Consider the following 21,223-nt stretch of genomic DNA (forward strand, 5'->3'; position numbering starts at 1 on the left):
TTCCAGTAACATAAGATTTCTTAAACTTCTGTGCAACACGTATCGCTGATTAAATTAAGAAATTTTGTATTATCGCCGAAGAGCATTATTCATACTCGAAAATTTCCTAACATAAAATCAAGCAGTAACAGTTCTGCGTATCTACAATTGTCACGGAAAGATAACGAGAAGACTTGACACAACAACTGATAGGTAATCTTCTCTCTCATAGAGCGACAAAAGCTTAGGCTTAAGGAGTATCAAGTTGTACAAGTCCGACAAAACAGAATTTTTTACTTACGATTAACTAGAACAGTTTATTCCTCGGAACCTATATTTTCTGGAATTAGAATCTGGAATTTATCACGTAACCTAAATCCAAAGCCAGCTTTTTGAAACTCGAGACTAGGTATTATTGAAATCCATTAGGATATCCTTGACAATCTCCCCTCTAAATCCCATATTGTTTAAAATTCAAAATTTAAACTTTTCCCCTTAATACGAAATTTTCTGAAGCCCCAAATGCGTACCGTAGAACTGAATACTAAAGTTTCACCCACAGTGGCCTCGTTTTCAGGTGCATCTGTTGCACAATTCTCCGTAGTCTGGCCGAGCGCTAATGGCGAATCGCGTACAGTAGATGCGAATGATTGATCATCGTCCGTAGCGAGGACGTATGATCAAACGGCAACGTTGCAAACGCTTAAAAACGTCTTACGAGTGAAAGTCTTGCTATTTTTCATTTTACTTAAAAAATAAGTTCATTATATTCCATAAGGAAAAGCAGAAGAAATTCGAAACTACTTCAAATAATAAATTTCATTCCAGCTAATGAATCTCAACGATTATTTCTATCTTTACTAAATTCTTGGATGTTCAGAAACAGATGAGCAAAACGAGATCGTTGTGAAAAGGCATTCATGATATAACTGCTGATTACAGGAAATCGATTTCCGGACAAGAAACGCAATTGTGACACGTCCTAAAGAGATAACCGAAATATCGATGAACGGTGGTGCGAATCGATCATCATTCATCAATTACCCGCGCTAATGAATGCGCAAACACGGATGTTCGAAAGGTTAACGTTTCCTGTTTAGCGGTGGAAGTCGAGTGCCCATCGTTGCGACCATTACCATCGATACACTGTTTCTATTCGAGGTATTACTACCGTGTTATGGTTAACCACGTTGTTCCGGCAACTTTCATCGATCTTAGATTTATCACCCTCTCAAATTTTATTAAAGTTGAAAATTGCAATTTCAAATTGTGAATTTTAAAAAAATAAGAAGAACCTGGCCGTACATTATCAAGCATTCCAACACGCTTACTTAACAATTCGCTTAAGCATAGTTAACAATTTACAAGAAATAACGAGAGATCTGAACTGCAAGCGCAATAGGGACAGTTTGAAACGTTTGCACGTTGCCGTAAACGCTCGTTGCACAGTGTAGAAGACATCGGGAAGACATATTAAAACCCGGCTGCTCTGCATGTAAATTGGCTCGGTCGTTGGATTGCACGTGCAAGCGAAACTTGCTTAGATTTACGCGTTCCTCGCGGCACAACGCACCGCGAAACACGTAGAGCATACGTGCCTCTTGAACTCACGGGTCCAGTCTGTTACGGGCGGCACGGCGGGGTTGGTTACTTTCAAAGTAACACGTGTTGCATGATCAAGCAGTACGTACGTACGGAGTGGCCGCATATGAGCGAGAACGGAAGGCAACGGATAACAAGATTCCTGATCAATATTCCCCGAGTAAGGAAATTTGAGAACGGTCAGAAACAGAGAATTGCTTGTCCGAATCGGGTGTTTTACTTCCAAGAACACACGAGCGTTCTCGGAATCCGAGTGTATGCTCTGAACACGATGAACTGATATAGTGTTCCCTATGCATTTAATCACATTCTTAAAATTAATTATAGAATACACTATGAAATATAAGAATGACCTTTCATATTCTCATCATGTATTTACTTGAAAACAATGTTTGAAATGTACAAATGGAAGCTCTCAGTTAATAAATTCAATGAATTAGTGATATTCTAGTCATGCCTACTGATAATTATTAATTCCTCAGGTACGAGTCGACACAAAAGCTTAACCAACCACGAGTGATCAGAGACAACGAGAAGCCTAACGATCTATCAGAGCCGCGGGCGTTGCAAAGGAACAAAAAGACGGCCACGACAATGGTAAGAGACTTTTCGTGAGAGCGCGATAACAAAGCTCCCTTCACGCGAACTTTCCCGTTAAAAAAGAGGTAGGGTAGAAGAACACGCCTTCCCTATGCTCCCTTCTGCCCACTGCCTATCCCTTTGTCCCTTCCTCGTGCAACGACCATCCAACGAGATACCACCAAGTCCTAGGAAACACTCGTAAAATGTAAAAAACAGTGCAAGAAGTGGATATAAGTAGCCGGTTATGTGCTGAATATCTTCCTGCTCAGAACTGGCGTGAAACTTCGGTAGCACGCTCGAATCTTTGTGTTACATTACTAAGCTAAATAAACCGAGACCTGACTCTTTATCGGTGATGAGCCACCGCAGAGTAAATCTAACTCTCTCTCGATACTTCTCTCTTTGATTCGGAGCTCATTCAAAGCCTGAGAAAGGAATTTCTAGAGTACACCTTCACGGATACCCGCAATGATAAAGTACTCCGGCCAAGCGGAGCGGAGCGGAGCACACGCGGGTTTGTTTACAGGTCGTGGAACTCGACGATGTGTACTCCGTGTACGGGTTCCTTGACTCGCAATCAAACCAAGCTGGTTCGCTTTTCACCGCTTTTTCTTTCTCTCTCCGTCTCTCTTTCTCTCTCTCTCTCTCTCTCTCTCTAGAGTATTTCCCACTATCTTTCGCGAGCGATGTTATTACGAGATGCTCGATCGTTCGCGTGCAATTTTACGATTCGCATGGGGATACACAGTAATCATGTCGCTTCGCGATGAAAACAACTCGTCCGCAACTGGCACTGATAGTTCTCATTGAAAGTGTACGTGGAAATCACAGGTGATCGAGTCATCTGATCAGGTACAAAGCTAACAATAAGTGGATGCGCTTTGCGTGCTACCTGCATTGTTCTATGCATAAAAGACCATGAAATATTTTTCTAATGCTCTTACGACGACGAGCATACATATAGCACGTTCATTCAATTTCCTGTTCGAAGACAATTTTCCCGCTTCATTGTATTAGTAAAATCTGGAAAAACTCACCGATGACGGTGTTAGCGGCAACCTCCTTCGCAGCAGCGGCGGCCGCAGCCGGACCGTGTGCCAAAAAGTCGCTCAACGACAACGAGGAGGCGATAATCTGTCGCTTCTCCTCGAAGTTCAAATAATCCAAACTGTTGCTCCTCTGTGGACCGGCGACGATCGTCACGGTTTTCGCGGCGTGATGGTGGTGGTGCTGCTGATGCAGACTGTTCTCCACCGATAGATTGCTCGGTTTCTCATTGTTGGGCTCATTGGCGGCCGGCGTGCTCGGCACCAGGTAGACGCCGCTCACACGTATGGACATCGTCGACGGGCGATCCTTGAAACGGCCGCGCTTCTTCCGCCGCCAGGGGCTGAGGATCGCGACCAGACCCGGGAACGAAGCTACCGTCTGCTGACCAACTGAAACATCCTGACGACTGCCCGGTCGAGAGGTCGGCTCGCGTCGCTTGTTACTTCGAGGCAGCTCCACGGCTCGGCGTTTAGTGCGTTCACGAGCGTCGAGGAATATTTACGGTCTTTAAATTGTGCGTTTCTCTTGCTGGTCGGCTACCGTTCGTACGCTCCGATCAATTTAACGTCTCGTTCTATTGAACGCTTAAGCTTAATCCTTTGGACCTCACGATTGTCATTTACACTTTTCTATGATTATTGATTGTATTGTGCTCGATTGCTATAGGAATTTGTTGGACCTCGGCTATCACTTACACAATTCTTCTGTCCTTATTGATTGTACACACCGATTACTAAGTAGAAAAGGTATAATGAATATTTAAGATGGCAGGATTTCCGTATCACTTTGTTATTCTTCTTTTAAATCGCAATACAGTCCGATTAAATGACTGGCAGCTTCTCTTGTGGTGTTTACATTCCCGACGATTATGGCACAACGTGTGGCGGTTAAATCGCCGGTCGGGCTCGATGCCTCACCCGTGTTTACCTTATTCACGACGAAGGGAAGTGAGTCTTCCGTGATTTTTCCTGGCAGCCACGAGACACTCCGTGTACTCGGTTGACGCTTCACGGATTCGTCCTGCGCAATAGGAACCGGGTAAAACGTTAACTCTCTTTCTCTCTCTTGCCAGTGCCACTAGTCGACTGTCATGAATGGCATGCATTGTATCGTTATTGTCGAGAGGTTGCGACGATTGTCCCCGTCCCACGAAATGTCTCATCACGGTCCGACGACCTTCCATCCCTTCGATTGCCGATTGTTTGGTCGAAATTTAATGTACTTAGTTAGTTACACTATTTATAATTCCCGAAAATCAATATTATAAGGCTAATATTATTTTAGACCTTCTATCATAGACCGATACGTAGTGCAGCGTAAATTCAATGACGATCAGGTTGTACACGCGGTAAAATGACATTTCTTCTTACGGAGTGCGCGTGCCTAGCCTAACCTGTACGCACCGTTGGAAAGCCCGCTGCTAGACGCCGAAGGTCGGGACGCGAAAGCACTCTGTGTCGCGGCCGGAGGAAAATATCTCACGGCTGTACAATAAATACAGATGAAACAACGTTCACAGTTACGTAAAAAGGAGGAACGAGAAGTATGCAACGCGCGGAGCTCGAAGCTCGGAGAATACAAACGGCACACAGTGCATGATTATAATAGCTAACTGCCGAACGTGTGTAATCGCGTACACGTACGTACGATAGGACACAGCGCACGCGGAAAACATCCGGTTTTATCGGTGAAACGGCGTGCGTAACGTTACCGGGTGGAGGAGTATGGTGGTCGCGGAACCGGGTGAGAGACGATACATTTTCATGGGCTCAACAGGACGAACGCGCGTTTCTCGTTTAATAGTACGGAGATACACGTACTTGGATTTGAAATTCCTAAGGCAGTGCGGATGGCTGCTTTCGGATGGCAGGATTTACGATCGGAGACGAGCTCCGCTCGAAAGTAGTATCACAATCACAGCAGTGGCGACGATTCACCAGCGAGCGTCGCCACTCCTTCGCGGGACACCTGTGTGCCTTCTCTGGCTGCAGGTGAGAGGAGAGCGAGACGGAGGAAAAGGACGCAACGATTATAAACACAGAAGCACATACTACGCGCGTACGCACGCGATGGGTATACCACACGTACGAGGAATAAAGAAAGAGGCACAGTGAACTCCGTTCCGGAGCCGAGGCGCGGCGGCTCCGAAAACTTGTAGCACGGGGCGTGCAGCGAGCACGACGATGATTACAAAGGCGAATATATACGCCTCGGTGTGTGAAGCAAACGGCGACGCCGACGTCGATGCGAGAGCACGCACACGAATGTTGACACACACGCTCTTCCTCTCGGGTTCTCGCGCACAAACAGAGAGAAGACACAAACGCGAGGCGGAAACCGACTCCCGTCGTCTCGCGTCGGGATGCGCTGGCGGCGAGGACGGTAAAACACGTCGACACTCGCGTGGACGCAGCGTGTTTCGCGCGTTGGACGGATTCGCGACGGAATTAATTACCACTGCACCGACCAAACCTGTCGAGAAACAGAACCGGGACCGAACGTACGGGCGGACAACGACGACGACGACCACGCCACGAAACACACACCGAGCGAGGCTCGCGAACACTGAGGGCGGCCATGCGACCGCTCCGCCGCCTGCCGGTGGCCAACGTTACCAACGACCACGAGACAACGCCGCGTACAAATGGGGGAAAGTGAAGCTGCTGTACTATATACTATGTTCGTTGTAAATTTTTCATTAATAAATTTACGAAACACCGGATGGCTGCCGTGGACATCTGTAATTTGGAATAAATCGTTTCTTTGTATTGTAGAACGAACTGATTCATTCCTATGGTTTTATGTTACTCTCCTTCATGTAATTCATCACGTATAAAGAAAAGATACTGGTATTATAAAAATGTTCTCACGATTAATTTACTTTACTGGTTATACCCTGGAGATTAATTAAAAATTGCCTGCATGCATTGTTCACACAATGCACACGTGATCAACGTCGAATGTATTACACAATCATCAAGTTGGTACTCGTCGTGTATACTATACATTACACACACTCCTGTGTTCGTCCTTTTATGCCTTTAATTGAAGAAAATTATAGATCTCGTTGGAATGTCATTCGTGCTGCTTATTACACTCCAAAAATGTCAACCACGAGTCAAACTCGTGATCGACATTCAACGCGATGATAATAATAATTGCAGACCGCAAACACACAAATATGCGTTACGGTAGAAATCCTTAGAAACGAGACTTCATTGTAGCCTTTGTAATCTGATTCTTTGTGTGTTTTACCTCATATATTCAACACGCTTATAAGCGAATTAAAGAACAAATATTCGCGGGTAGCCTTGCTTGCTTTTGAACGTCGTTCGTAAACGAGTTACGTAATGTAATTGTATTATTTTGACCAGGATAAACTTCTGGTAGTATAAAATCGCAGCATTTTCGCGTGCCGATTTAAACGCTGCAGATTTAATTAGTCGCATTCAATCCGTGTAGTAGTTAATGGAATACCGATGTGAGTGTCAATTAAACGTTTTTGCAAACAATTATGGAAACAACGACATTCCAATTGTCGGGTTTAATTTATCGTTACATAAAGCAATTGAAAAAAACTACGTTCTATCTACCCAAAGCAATTGGTAACCCAGAAACAGTTTTTCTTTTTCCCTTGAATCCCACGTATGGAAAATACAGATGGAAAATCTAAAGAAATATGAAAGATAAAGTATTCTTAGGATCGGGTAAGAATTCCTTTTCACGGCAACGGAATGTTTAGAAGTAGAGCCATAAAGGAATTCCACTGAACGTATAGTCATATCGTATTTTATGAAAGGGTTGGAATTGTTCGTTCGAACGGGAATTGGTCGAGCGTCGCCGGAAGCGTCGAGGCGCGAACTGTTCGAACTGGAAGTCGACCGGATTCGAGCGTGCAGTCCACGTGGTATTTCCGAGGCGTCTAGACTCCCTAATTTAAACCGAGTCTCGCGAATCTACTGGGGATTTCGGCCCCGTCTAGCCGCTGTCACAACGAACGACTGAAATATGAGAAACACTCGGCCCCCACCTTAAACGGGCCACGCGAACTTTTTTCGCCGATCGCCTTGTCACGGGTCAACAAAGAGGCCAGCTGCTCTGGAAATTCACGCGACGCCTGCAATGAAACTTGTATTTAATTCGGAAGTGTTGAAAATAGAACAGAAACGAGTGCATACTATGTTGCATAGCCTACGTTTTCGTCTTTCATTCTCGGCCGGAGTGCAACCCTGCATATGAACGTTGTAAATATATGTATCTACGTAGAATACGACTTTACAGACTTTTGCAGAAGAGACGTTGTCATCAGATGTATAATAATTCCCGTGGTTTACGATTGTCCCTAACTCGTGAATATGAGACCGATCGTCAGCCTGTTTCGGGATATATTTTACAGATATTAGACGAGCTAACAAACGCGTTTATTGGCACCGGTCCAGAGGAACTGTCTTTTCTCTAGCGATCCCTGGACCAAATCAGAGGAAAGAGACCGGACAACAGTGTTCGCTACGAGGAAGGAACAACTGATTTAAACACGGGCGTGCATATTGCTCTCTGTGTAATCTCGTCGCGAACTAGCTACGCAAGGAAACTGCGTCACACTTCATTTCACTGGTCAAAGTAACTGCTTCCGTTCATCGGACAGGAGACGATATTAAGTCAGGTATAAACTCTATCCTATGTGCCGATTTATCGATCGCTGATGAATTAAGGTCAATCTGTTGCAAAGAAACGCGAATAGGTTCCAAGATCTAAGTATACTCGTGTGAGGAGCATAAAATTTGATAAGTCGTATACTTGGAGAAAAAACGTGTCACTCGGTTTCGCTTTCGTACAATGCTCAGCATTTCATTTAATAAACAAAGAATAAAAATTGACTGAAGTGAGACGGTTTTTAAAAATTATGAAAGAACATATCAATATGCAAGAAACGAACTTTGCGTAAGACTGCTAGCCTCCATTCTTTCAACGAAAACTGTATAATTAACGAATAGTGATAATAGGTAAAGAATGGAGAAATTAGCAATATTGAGTAAAATGATTAGAAGTCCTTGGCGTATATTCTCTAAAAAATTAAGTAATACATTTTTCATGCTGATCACTATACATGGGCTAATGGTGTTCCCAGTTCTGTAATTATTCAGTATATTGCAAACGATTCTGGGAACGACTTTGAGTCACTATCGCCCACTTAACAGTATTATTAATTGCTGTAAGGAACCCAACATCCTCGCCCGCCTGAATTACCAGACAATTTACAATTAAGCAGCGGAGACGTGTAATTAAAAGCGAAATGACAATGCATCAACGTTAACCGCAAGCGATTAGCGTCTCAACTGGTGTTACGTTGCATCCAATAAAATGATTATCTATTTAAAGATTAAAATGTTTACAACTGACTTTATATAAATCAACTGTATATTTGAAGCACTTATGAAAATTCCCATTAGTTATTTTATCTGCGAAGAGATAATGTAAATAAAACTGGAGAGTACGTACTTCTCTACTATTCCATTAAGTGTCGACTTTCGAAAATATTTATGGGATGCTCTCGCGTGACAGACTTTACACTTTCTCGTGCTTTCACAGCTTCCTAAATGCAATTTGTCCGCGACAAGCAACCGCAGTCAAAGCGAACGAGCCATGGGAGTTCAAAGAAAAATCACTTTCCCCAAATCGTATTTGCGAGACACGGATTTCTTTTTGCTCTGATACGTAACGATAAAGTCTTAAGAATGCTTTTGTTTCGGTTTATTCTTTAAACTTTATTACCGCGCCTCGTGTTACTGTGCATCGGAATTTGGTCGACGTTCATTGATAAACGTGTGCAAAATTCAGGCTCAGTACGTGCATCGCGTATCTCATGACACGTGAATCCCGAAACACTTCATCAACGGTTAATTACAGCAAGTTAGTGCAAATTGTGACGCTCGTAATATGCTAATATATGTCGTATATGTTTAATATATAACGTATAATTTCTGCTTCATAAATAACGATTAACAATCTTAACTGAAACATAGATTACATATATCAGCATTTATAACAGTTTGCGTTGAAAAAAAATATATATAAAATGCATAATATAAAATGCGAAGTGCAACAGATTCTATGGTCTATATGCTCATAAATTCTCCGATAAAATGAAAGACAACTAAAATTCTATAAATATGATAGATATATCTTTTCTTCAAATTCGACATATGATTAATATTATTAGATGAAATGAAGAAAAGATCGAATCTGCCAGCAAAAAAGGAATGTACAGCAGTCTTAAGTCCGCCAATCTCCAAATGCGGAGAAAGCCAGGTGGAAGTTGCCATTAATCTCCCTTTGTGTCGAACTATCATTCCCCAAGAATGGGGGAAAGAAGTGTGGACGTCCACAAAGGTGATAGAAGAAATACAGAATGAAAGAAACGTAGTACACGGATGAGTAAACTCCCCGCACTGCTCTAGCAAGCGCGGTCACCCATCTTTCCTGCGTACCGCCAGAACGACGTTGTACCCAAGAAATCTGAGAACCATACTTCAACGGCCGATCGCCAGTACGGTTATACGTTACAAAGAAGTAATCATTCATTATGAAGGATCAACGGCCGATCGCCAGTACGGTTATACGTTACGAAGAAGTAATCATTCATTATGAAGGATATCCAAATTCTTTTAATGTTTTTTAAAATAAAAATGTCATATTATAATAAAAATGATTATTTGCACTGTCAATATTAAAATACTGATGAAATAAAATAATTATTTTGATAATACTGATTATTAGTCTGACACCTTATTAAGATAAAAATAATTGTTTTTGCAGTAAATATTAGAGCTTAACTTTAGCGTGAATATCAAGAGTTTATTATTAAAGTACCACAAATACTTTAACACGACAGCATTATAAATTTACCGAGTCTTATTTTAACTCCACGTGTTTTGTGTCATCTATTTTTTTATTCGATTATTACCAGTACATTTCATCGCGCATGTATGTGCATCTCACGGTTAAAGCGTATCGATTGATATAAAACATTATGAAACTGGAAGCCCATACTTTATAGTTGATTTAAAAAGAACAAGAGGACCGTTAAATCACTCAGGAAGGTATGAAGAACTAACTGTTACGTGGAAAAATGCATAGCCGAATAACGGAACCGTAATTGATCTAACCGAGTTGGTATATGGGTAATGGGTCTGCGATTAACTTCGAGCTGCACTGAGACTACTATCGCGAGATCGAACAAGATAACAAAAGGTTGCGTCCACCGACCATCGTTGTGGCCAACCAACTGGAGAAGTCTGTTCGGTGCGATAATGGCAGGAAATTAATAGCACCCAAGATGGATGGGACTTACGGGACGAAGTAATGAAGAGATCGCTTTCCTTGTTACCGTACAAATTTATCCTAATTTGCCCAGTTGAGGGAGATACGTGCGTGTAGAAAGAAATTGCACATCACGTGAGACCGTGAAACTTCCGAATGTTCATGCCATTTTTATAAAAACAATAGTGAATACCAAAACTTTTTGAGCTCCTCTGAATTCTTTAATTATCTGTGAGAAACGATTCAGAGACTCGCGTGTCTGGTCGCGTATTTAATAAACTCCTAGAAATTGAATTTTTTCTTTTCTTTCCGCTCGTTAAGGCCACTCGACAGGAGGCGGGGCAGGAGAAAGTTTAATCCTTTTATCGTCGCGATATTACGAAGCGGATACCAGGTAATCCCGATACAAAGCTCAACGCAATTGCATAATGCCGTGGAAAGAAAGGTCGCTCGGGATATTATCACGGAATGAAGGGTATCGTAGAGTCTCCGATATCATCGTCTCGACGATGACTTCATAAGCATAAGTGGCGATCTCTCGTCGGTTTAACGTAATGGAATAAATTACTCGAAACACGAGCACCGCATTTCTTCGGTCTTCCCCCTTTTCCCATTCCGGGACATCTCAGAATCTCATTATCCTCTGCTTTTCCGCGACTTTCTGTTAACGAACGACGAACTCGTTGAACTTGAATCCCCTGTCCCCTCGATCCCTGTTTCAAAGTTCCTGCCTCAAATGAAATTCTTTCTTCCGCGGCGGAACGAAACTTCGCTGAAACGGGGGTCAAAGGGGGAATTAAAATTCGGTATCCGAATTGGAAGTAACTCGTCGCCAAAGAAAATGTTCCCCGTGGACAATGCGGCGTCTAGTTCCTTTCAAGGATTTTTCAAAGAGAACGCGCCGTCGAGCCGGTAAAAGCTCTTGTCCCGCGGAACCAACGCAAACACGGATCAGAATTGAAGCGAGAAGTGTGCGTGTTCAAGGAACAAAGACGTAGAGGATGACCGTGATGGGCTCAACGGATTATTGTGGGATGTGATATTAATGTTGCAAAGACTTTGCGCCTGCAGTTTCTCACGCGTGAATTACGTACAAACATAAACATTCACACAGCTTTCAGAAGTGCGAACATTTTCGTGATATAGTATTTACAATATAATAAAAATAACTAAATCACTTTATAATCGTTTGACTAATTTTTATAAAAGGAATAATAATATAGGATGATTTTTACATTTCATGATTTCTCTCAGGATTTGTTTTTACAAAGGAAATTTAGAGAATAAACGCAGATCGGGTTTGATCGTGCATTTGCCATAGAATGCTTTGGTTTTCTCTATCTGGAGCCCTCGCCGCAGGGCCAGCCACAAGGAAATTCTTCGGATGTCAGCCTTGTCACCCTCGAATTCCGCGAGCCTCTCCTCATTGCGAAGAGTATAGTATGTACGACAAGCACCGAATCAGGACACTGGGTCTTGCTGCGGCTACGACACCGATTCGTTAGTTATGTCCTTATGCAAGATAAAGGGATTAAAGAGAGAGATTGCAATTGGAGTGTGATGAATCGAGGACAAGGCCGTTCACGCTTGGCTAATTTTTCCTCTATGTATATTCTGACTATTGTTAATATACTTTCCATGAACAATTCGACAAGAGTTTCTCGAATGATACTAATTTAGAATAGGAATTCGATTTGCTTTAAGACGTTCATTCCTTTCATTATTTAAGATGTACAAAGTGAAGGACATCGGAAGATATTTCTCTGAACTGATGTTATTCCATTGTTATGAGAAGCATTTAACTGAATTTCAGTAAAATGAAATATCAAGATAATGCCTATCTAACTACGTAAAGCCTCGAGCAGTTTTTGAGGATAGATAAAATTCCATTTATACATTTCCTTAAAAGCGTAAGCGCCGTGTCTCTTTGAGAGATCGAAATTCCTTTGGATGTGCCGCGAACAACAAGAATGCAAAGCGTCCCGCGACGCAAGAGCGTCTTCGCGCCTGAAACTTTCCAACCAAGCGACAGTGCTAGCAACGGCAGAAGCACCAGTCTGTTGAGTAAATTGTGTGAAAGGATTAGTTTCGCTAGTGCCACCGGCCGTTCTGCAGCTTCCGAAGTGCCTCGCCGAGAGAGTCGTGGAAACGTCGCGAGAATTTCTCCACAGTTTCCTCGTTGACGTCGCGTAATTAAGCCCGAAATATTTTTTCTAGTCACGGTAAATCATCGTCGCCAATTGCGAGTTTCTACCTCCTAATAGCTTCCGAGCAAGGAAATAAGAAAATAATGTGATGGATATTAATTAACGTTGAAACGTATTTTACATAGAAATATAATATAAAAAATAAATCTTTACTTGTATTATTAAAAAATTTACATGATCTGCGATATCCTTAAGATGTGATTTGAATCATAATAATTTTTCTGAGAGACGGGGATAACAAACGGTGCGAATAAATTCTATTAGAAACGTACACCTTCCCGAGATGACCGTTTTGCGTCTGAATAATTGAAGAGCAAAATGATTGCTCTCACGGCTCTCGAAATGACGCCACGTTACCAGCCCACGTGGCAGCTAATGACTTGGCCGGAAGACACGGGGAAAAAGATGGAGTAAGCGTTTGAGCTATAATTGGTCCTCACTTTGAAGATCAAAGCCATTGAAAATAGGGGCAGTCGCGCGTGAAAATTCTAATTATACTATGTTCTTTATTGTCCTCCGCTTCGTTGGTCCAAAATTCAGATTCGAAATTAGAGACTAACAATAAGTCGCACGTCGCATATCGATGGGCTGGTTAAACGAAACTGAGATTTGTAGCGTAACTGTAACCGCGAAGTTTCTCCCGTTGCGACTCGATTGCAACAGAGAATTGACCATAGGGAAGGTTACGAGTGTGCATAACGATCGTGGAATGCGACACGAGAAGCGCGCGCACGTACCATGTTGGCAACCGGTTTGAAATAACTCCGCGCAGCTCTAGGTCGTATCTAAAATAAAAGAAAGCAATGAGAGTTTCGCTTTGCATGTCAATGAAACGGCGCGGAGGTTGTTCCCGCGGAACGGCGACGAGATAAATTACATCGTGGCAAGGAAACATCAAACGCGATATGTACGTGTGTACAAAGCTGGGTTAAACGGGAGTTAATAAAAGGAAAGTACGCGTTGCCGACGTAACGAGTTACACGGATTATTACACAGCCGTTCTGTTACGTTAATTTCGTTCGTACACTCCAGTTTTCCCCGAAGGAGACGCGCTTTGTGACCAGGTAATTAATTCGCAGCATCGTCGTTGGTTATTGCCTGTAGCGCTTTTTCTTGTTTATTTCTGTACTGAATATTCTAATGAAATTGAGCACTGCTGTTGTTATTTTTGCAAGCGACGCCGTTCCTCGAGTGAAAATATTCCGTGAGATTTCAGGTGATTTAATAGAATTTAATCTCGTATTATCGATGCTTTTCCTCGCTGAAATCTGACGATTCTGTCCCTATACAAAAACCAGATGCACGCGTCGATTTTGTGAAGGCGCGAAACTTTCCTCGTGGAATTTGCTCGCGGTTTCACCGTGATGGAAAACAGAGCGTGTAACTACAGACATCGTTTCACGTCTCTAAGAACTATGAAATTTATTATCGAACCCGCTCGTCGAACGTTATTGATGGCCAACTGATTAAAGTTAAAACATCCTCCCCGGACTTATCCCGTGTAGCTGCTTATTGAACGGAGAACCATTAGCGTCAAACCGTGCATAAACGATCGTCGCTTTCTATCGAGTAATTATAAATAATGCTGATATTTCGCCGCCGCCGCCATCGTGGCTGCTCTCCTTTCATCGAACTTCGTTTTTCTTTCGCGCTAAAAATGGATCGGGTAATGAGAAAGGTTCGTATCTATTTTTTCGCCGACTGATCGATGAAATTGATCGAATCCTATTATCGATGCTCGTTAATAAGTGCTAACTACAAAAGAATACAATAGATACGCGTATTAAGTTTTGTTCTCATATCTTATCAAGCGTTAAGGTATCAGAAACAGATGAAACTGAAGCTAATACGTACATCCCTCGGAGAGACGAGATTAATATCGAGATAATATTGCGATTCGTTCAAAACCGATGTCTTCGATTTTTTCACAGTGCCGAAGGAACACTTCTTTCGTACGTTTCATCAAGTTCTTCAAAGACACCCTGGAGGCGAGCGGAGGCTTTGCCAGGCTCGTAATACCTTCGGCGAGAGGGAAAACAAAAATAATAGAAAACAAGGGGGAACCACCTTCGACGGAGGCAATCCCGTGGAGGCAGGAGAAGTGAGAATTGGCCTGTTATTGAAATACTTTCGACGACGATATTACGAAATGGTTCTCCCGAGGAGTAAATACATGGTAACAAAGGTCGAGAAACGTCTATTCGGTGGACGTGACGAGTGCGTGAACGTGGAACTTCACTCGATTGGGATTAGTTCGAAGCTCGCAAGTTTTTCAGCGAAATTGGATTTCGTTAATTCGTCGATGAAATTCGACGCACGTGAAAATTCTCATTTTAAGTGCAGACCGTTAATGCAGAAGCACGACAGATTCCCTTGTACCGGAGAATCGGTATTATACATAATATAATATCGTAATTAACCCGTGGCGCTGTCCACTGATTATATGCATGCGAGCTCCATCGCAGACGATCAGTGTCAATGTTTGATAATTCCGACCTTGCTAATATCGATGATGTTAATAATATATTCCAAGACCTTCGTGTTTTTTATTTCACGGTTATTTCTAAAAACGTATGATATTAGACTAAATCTTATTTATCCAACAGATACGACTTCTTCTGCTAAATCTATCATTACGTAATGTATTCATCTTTCACACGATAAACACGGCACGAACCTAATGTTTGAACTATTTTTACATACTCCAAATTCTTATTTAGGAATTTTTTGAAACTCATCGTCATGCAACTAACATTACAAATAAGCAGCCATCCGAGGAGAGATTCTTCCGGTTCAATCGACGGGACGCGGAACATTTTTAGACGTTGGCTCGAAGAAGCCAAGCCGAAAGATGCTGAGAGCCGGGTGTGCCCCGAGGCGTGCAACGTGGGCGCCGCAACGCCTTTATTGTTATGTAACCGCTGTCACGCTTCACATTGAAAATCCTACCTCATTTCTCTTCTCCATATGTCCGACTTCAAAAATTTGCTAGAAAATGTGAAAATGATTCTCGTCCCAAATACTTTAATAAATCTATATCAATGTATTCCGTGCGAAATATACGCAACATGTATGCTTTTTCATTCGTCTATCGGTGAAAGCAAAAATTATAAAGGGTTTCATAAAAAAGAGCAACGGAAGAATTCCCGGGGATAGACGAGCATCCCCGAGGAAGAAGTTTGACGACGTTTTATTGAAAAGTTTTATGGTCTATTAAAAGTTACTGGGTTTTTTGCCACCCGCAAATTACAATTGCGCCGGCAGTCATAAAGTTTTATATATCGACTATAATTTCTTCGAGCGATTCGTTTTCCTTAGAGTTTTCGAAGGTTACAGGAAGCGTCATTACTCGACCTCGATCCAATCGATGACCCAAATGCATCGTGGGTTATCGCCAAGTCAATGTAAAGTGTCTCTTATCAATTGTTATCTTAAGGATGTATTGGCTATACAGTCAATCCCAAAAGTTTATGTACTTTAGAAAAACGCATTTCCTATAATTAAAAAGAAATCAGACGTCGGAAGAACAATGATTTTGGATGAAAAAAGTTTTCTGATCACATTGTCTTATTTTTAATCTCAATACCATCCGCTTCTTTTTTTTAATGAAATATTATTATAATTAATCCAGAGTTTTAGTCCCATTGTTCTATCTTTAGAAACAAACATTTTCTTTAAAGCTAGAGCTATCCGAAAATATCGTTTTATTTGTCCATTTGAATGTTTATTTGTTCATTTGATGCATGAATCGAAAGAAAACGAGCAAATAAAAATGTCTAAATTTGATAAATGAAATGTAAAGAACAATTTTAAATATTGATGTATATCTTTTATACAGATAATTAAAACGTTAATACATATTTGAAAACGTGAAAGTGGGTGCGGGTTGGGAAACAAGAGATGGAAATTATATTCTAATGCAAATATACTCGAATATTACGGTTGCATATCCTCTTTTTATATTTCAGCACGTTTCAATATGAAGCTGATTTTATACACGCGTGTATCATAATTAATGCTCAAATACAGGCAGCATTTTTCCTCGGATATGCATATAATTGGGGAAACAAAGACAATTCATCAGCAGATATTCTCTGAAAAATGGAAGTTGAATAAAAGCGACGTACCATCTTTGAAAGGCCCAAATCGCAACATCTCATCTCATGAACCACCAGTAACGTATCCCATGGAATCGACAGTGGTCACAGCGACTAAATCAGATCATCGGGAAGAGACCCATTCACCAGTAATTCACCTGTATTCACCGGCGTGTCTCGCGGCTGGGTTAGGAAAAGTTCACGACGGGATGACGCGATCGAAATCCACGCGGCGCCACGCCGAATAATAAGGCCGCGCTGAACCATACCTCATCGCCGTGACTGCACGGAGCGCGCGGCACTTTCAACGCGGAAGTCGTTCTTTGTCCAATCAAATACACGTTTCACTCGAGTCCCGTTTGAATATTCACGAAACGCTCCCACGAAGGCGACCGCCGCCGGATTTGCATCCAGCAATTTTATTGCATCGCGCCGCGCACCGGGTCGCCGTCGCGCGTCGTCGGCAGAGGTCGAGACTATCTCGATACCTGAGAGATGTCTCGCGATACAAGATTTTATCGAAGCCGCCCCGAGATCGATCGACGTATACCCTTCCCGCTTTTATCCTTCCTCGATTTCCGAGTGCTCTTCAGGCTCCGTGACTCGTTCGGGGCACCTTCGAACCTTCAGAAAAATCTTCTCACGAACCGTCGCTACTCTTATCGCGGGTCCTTTGTCTCGATCGAAAATATCCGCGGCACGTAAACTGGTTTAATCATAAGGCATTCGGCACGGCTCCGCGGCGGAGAACGCGTTAGATGAATCGCTTCAATTACAAGAGTCCTAAATGTGGTGGAACGGAAGTCTGTGGTTAATCAATCTCGCTGCACTTGAGTATCTCGCCCTGAGCTCACTCAGGCAATGGTTAACGACTGGTTCGCACGTGAAAGACACACCCGGTTACTTGCTCGTTCTGGGCGTGACCACTATTTATGCGACGTTTCTTTAATCACTCGACAAGTAGCCCTCTTGCGTGATCGATAATTAATCAACTGTTCGCACGGAACTGCCGGTGGCCTCGAAATTGTAACCGTTGTTCACACGGTGGCTGCAAGAACGAACGGGAAATTCGCGTTTTCCCGCGACGAACGAATCTCCGTGAATCGTCTGTTTGTTTTCAGCGTTGATGCACTTGAACCGTTGTCGCGTGACGGTGCATGTGCCAGAGGCCTCGTTGTGAGGCTTCCATCGATCCAAAACGTATCGGCTAATCCAATGTACGCCACTAAACGCGAAGCGATACGGCAAACTGTTGTCCGCGGGTGCTACGATTCGAAATCCTCCGATTGTTATTACTTCTGTTCAATCTACTTTGCAGCCTGTATCGATTCGATGGCGCCGAAAGACACGCGGTCTATCGATTATTCGACGAGTTTTCGTCGGAACGGCGGCGCCGCGTTTTTCGCGTGGAGACGCGCAAGCTGGCCACCCTTTTATCCTGTCCGTCCTCTTGTACCCTCTACCTTTTAAAACCGTATTGTATCGCCGATAGACAAGTGCAGAAAAATGTACGAGAGACCCTTTTGTCGACTGTATTCGGAGAACAAATTGATCTGCATTAAGAGAAATCTGAAGAAGCAAAACGTTCACCAACTTTTGTCAAGTGATTAGGGACGGAGTAGAGCGATTAGAGTACGGATGAATCTGATGCGATTCCGAGACGTTCACGAACTCATGATAACCGATTCATTGACACCGGGCGTCGCGTCATTGACTATCTTTCCGGTGGAAAAAGAGTGGCGAACCGTCTTCGTCAACGGTGTCCGGTGCACTGGAGCCTAGACCCGGCCGAGCTGTTTACATCGTGCTGGAACGTGGATACGCCACGGCACACCACACCTTGCCGGGGGCTTCCGTCACTTCAATTACACCGACACGACACCGCACCGTCGAGCACCGGTGAACTATCCCCTTCACACAACGGAAAAGAGAGCGCCTTTGTGACCAACCGAGCGACGCTTGATTGGCGGTGCACGCGGCAACGTGTGCCGTATACCTGACCGAGAATAGACCTGGTATCGATACGGTGTATCCGCGGGGACCGAGCCGAGGTGACGCAAATAGACTGCGGGACTTGCGGGCCGAGACTCGCGGGGTGGAAGGTCACGGGGTATCGAACGTTCCGATCGAACCATTTAGAGCCACGTCGCGTGTCCAACCCCGTGACAATTCGATAAAATCATCAAACAACGTGATCAAAACCATGTGCCGTATGCCATTCACGTTTTACGTAGGTCAGACGTACTGTTTTACTTTCCAATACGACGTATCGAAGTAAATGAAGTTTCGCGTGATTCGGATTAATTGCACATCTGGGTTTCGAATTCGAAGAGATATTCAATTCAATATAAATGCAGATTCATTTGCAGCTAAATGTAATCGACGGCGTCTGATGACAATCTCTTTTACGTTAAAAAGATAGTCTCTCTTCAAGTGGCAAACAGGAAGCTGAATTAAAATTAGTTTGAACTATTGCGAAACAAAATCGCGCTCAAGCGAAACGCTTGCATAAATGGTGTACATTTTATTTTATTGTGACATGTTTCCTCTGAAACCGGTTGCATCAGTATAATCTTAGGCTCAAATGTGATTTTCACTGCATACGTATTCACGTCTCGCGCGGCACAAACTCGAATTTATGTTAATTTTATACGATCCTCTCGGCTGCTTCAGTTGCAGTGGTAACAGTCGCACCTGCTATAATTATTGTTCGCATTAGTTGCGACATAATATCGTACTGCCGCTTTCGAAATTTATTCGCAACCGGATCATGTAGGCTAACGCTTTTCCTTTCCTAGTAAACACGTCGCTTAACTGAACACGTCCCCGATACATAATGGCTAATCAATTCTAATACACACCTTGCCATTCATAAAACTTAGCCTACACTCTCTATCATACAAAGCCAAAGTTATGATCGTACAGCGTTATGTACTCGTTCGATTGCGAAATCCTGATTATACTATATCAGATATTGATTGACGTCGTGAATTACTCACCAACAGACGTACGTAGAAATTATGATTAATAAGGGAAACATGGATGACGTGTTGTCAAAAATATTAACAAGAACAACTCACAGTTCAAATTGTAAACAACTGAACGTCAATGGGATATGTATTCGCGACAAACTTGACGAATGCCTCAATTAGAATATTATGATAAGTTCTGTACACTCGTTACGCACACGACCCATGAATTGGTCAAACAGCTTGTTCAAACACGATCCGCATTTGCTTCTCTTCTAAATACTCGAACTCTATACAGGCTCTAAAATTTTCATCTACATTTGCCTGGATTTAAAAGTATACTTATTTTCAATCAATTGGATCCGACGGATTCATTCTCGTTACGTGCAGAATTCATATACGCGCAGCTGCGGTCGAATGTTCATCGATTTCCACGATGAAGGAAGAAATCTTCGTCGATATACGCGACGCGTCGCGTCGAGGTAAGAGTATTAAAGGACGATGCACTCCATACTCGGTGAACTCCTATATCGAATCCTCGAGGTAGCTGGTAGCCGAGAACAAGCATGAAAACGTGATCGGACTTCGTACGAGTGTAGTCGAAGACGTACAAGGCGGAACGGGAGGATCCTCTTTTGTCGAGCCGGGAGAAAAGGGGCGAGAAAAGAAGGGAAATCGCTGCAACGCCGAACGAGAAATTATCCGAGGTTCGACAATGGTCCCGAAGATCAATGACTGTCCGACACGCTACCATCTTACTGAATCTTTCTCCCAAAGCTACTTTATAACCAAGGCAAATTGTGTATCGATTGATCCCTGTGCTAACAATAAGTGTGCAAAGATTCTTCAGAGGAGATTTTACATTTTATCGATCTCGCTTCTCATTCTCCTGCTGAATCTGTTATTTTCGAAATACATATGAGCGATTCGGTATGGACGGTTTAGAAGTGAGCACCCAAGCGGATTTTTAGAACGGGACACGAATACGTGCCAAGGGTAATAATCTTCGCAACGTATCAGCCAACTATCCGGCACAATAGCGGCTCTCACGATGATTACGAGAGCCAGCCCACGGACATCATAGTATCAAATAACTCGTATGTTCAGTAACCGACCATGTCGCGTAATTTCTAAATACGTGGATCAGTTGAAACTAAATACGCTAATTACCGTACAATAATGGGAATGTTCCTGTGCAGAGACCTGCATTATAGATTTCTGGCTCGTTAGCTGCATTATTTAGGCAATAAACCTAATTAAATCAATTAAGATTTCAAACCTAATCCTACAGATATAATTGTTAATCTCGAACACTCGCACCATTTTAAGGATGTATTGGCTATACAGTCAACCACAAAAGTTTATGTACCTGAGAAAAACGCATTTCCTATAATTAAAATGAAATCAGACGTCGGAA

At 42.7% G+C, this 21,223-nt stretch overlaps 2 protein-coding genes across 11 annotated transcripts in view; one reads left to right on the forward strand and one right to left on the reverse strand.

The window, feature by feature from the left end:
• LOC108626341 (phosphatase and actin regulator 4) overlaps positions 1 to 21,223 on the reverse strand; it is a 220,771-nt gene that overhangs the window by 178,419 nt on the left and 21,129 nt on the right. For 2 of the 10 annotated variants that reach the window (XM_018026948.2, XM_018026946.2), the window contains exons 1-2: positions 5,034 to 5,950; positions 3,201 to 4,233 (exon numbers count right to left, since the gene is read on the reverse strand). The exons of 4 other annotated variants lie outside the window; for them this stretch is intronic. In XM_018026948.2, coding sequence (XP_017882437.1) covers positions 3,201 to 3,504 — 304 coding nt within the window. In that variant the 5' untranslated portion in view covers positions 3,505 to 4,233; positions 5,034 to 5,950. Of the gene's footprint in view, positions 1 to 3,200; positions 4,234 to 5,033; positions 5,951 to 16,867; positions 18,638 to 21,223 lie in introns of those variants that run through there. 4 more of the 10 variants (XM_018026951.2, XM_018026950.2, XM_018026953.2 and 1 more) reach the window with 4 other exon arrangements.
• Positions 1,621 to 21,223, forward strand: part of LOC108626336 (uncharacterized) — a 24,178-nt gene continuing 4,575 nt past the window's right edge. The window contains exons 1-2 of the mRNA XM_026814739.1: positions 1,621 to 1,741; positions 2,064 to 2,178. Coding sequence (XP_026670540.1) covers positions 2,176 to 2,178 — 3 coding nt within the window. The 5' untranslated portion in view covers positions 1,621 to 1,741; positions 2,064 to 2,175. The remainder of the gene's footprint in view (positions 1,742 to 2,063; positions 2,179 to 21,223) is intronic.

The sequence above is a fragment of the Ceratina calcarata genome, unplaced genomic scaffold, assembly GCF_001652005.2.
Source record: "Ceratina calcarata isolate Rehan_Ccalc_2016 unplaced genomic scaffold, ASM165200v1 scaffold397.2, whole genome shotgun sequence".
NCBI classification, from domain to species: Eukaryota; Metazoa; Arthropoda; class Insecta; order Hymenoptera; family Apidae; genus Ceratina; species Ceratina calcarata.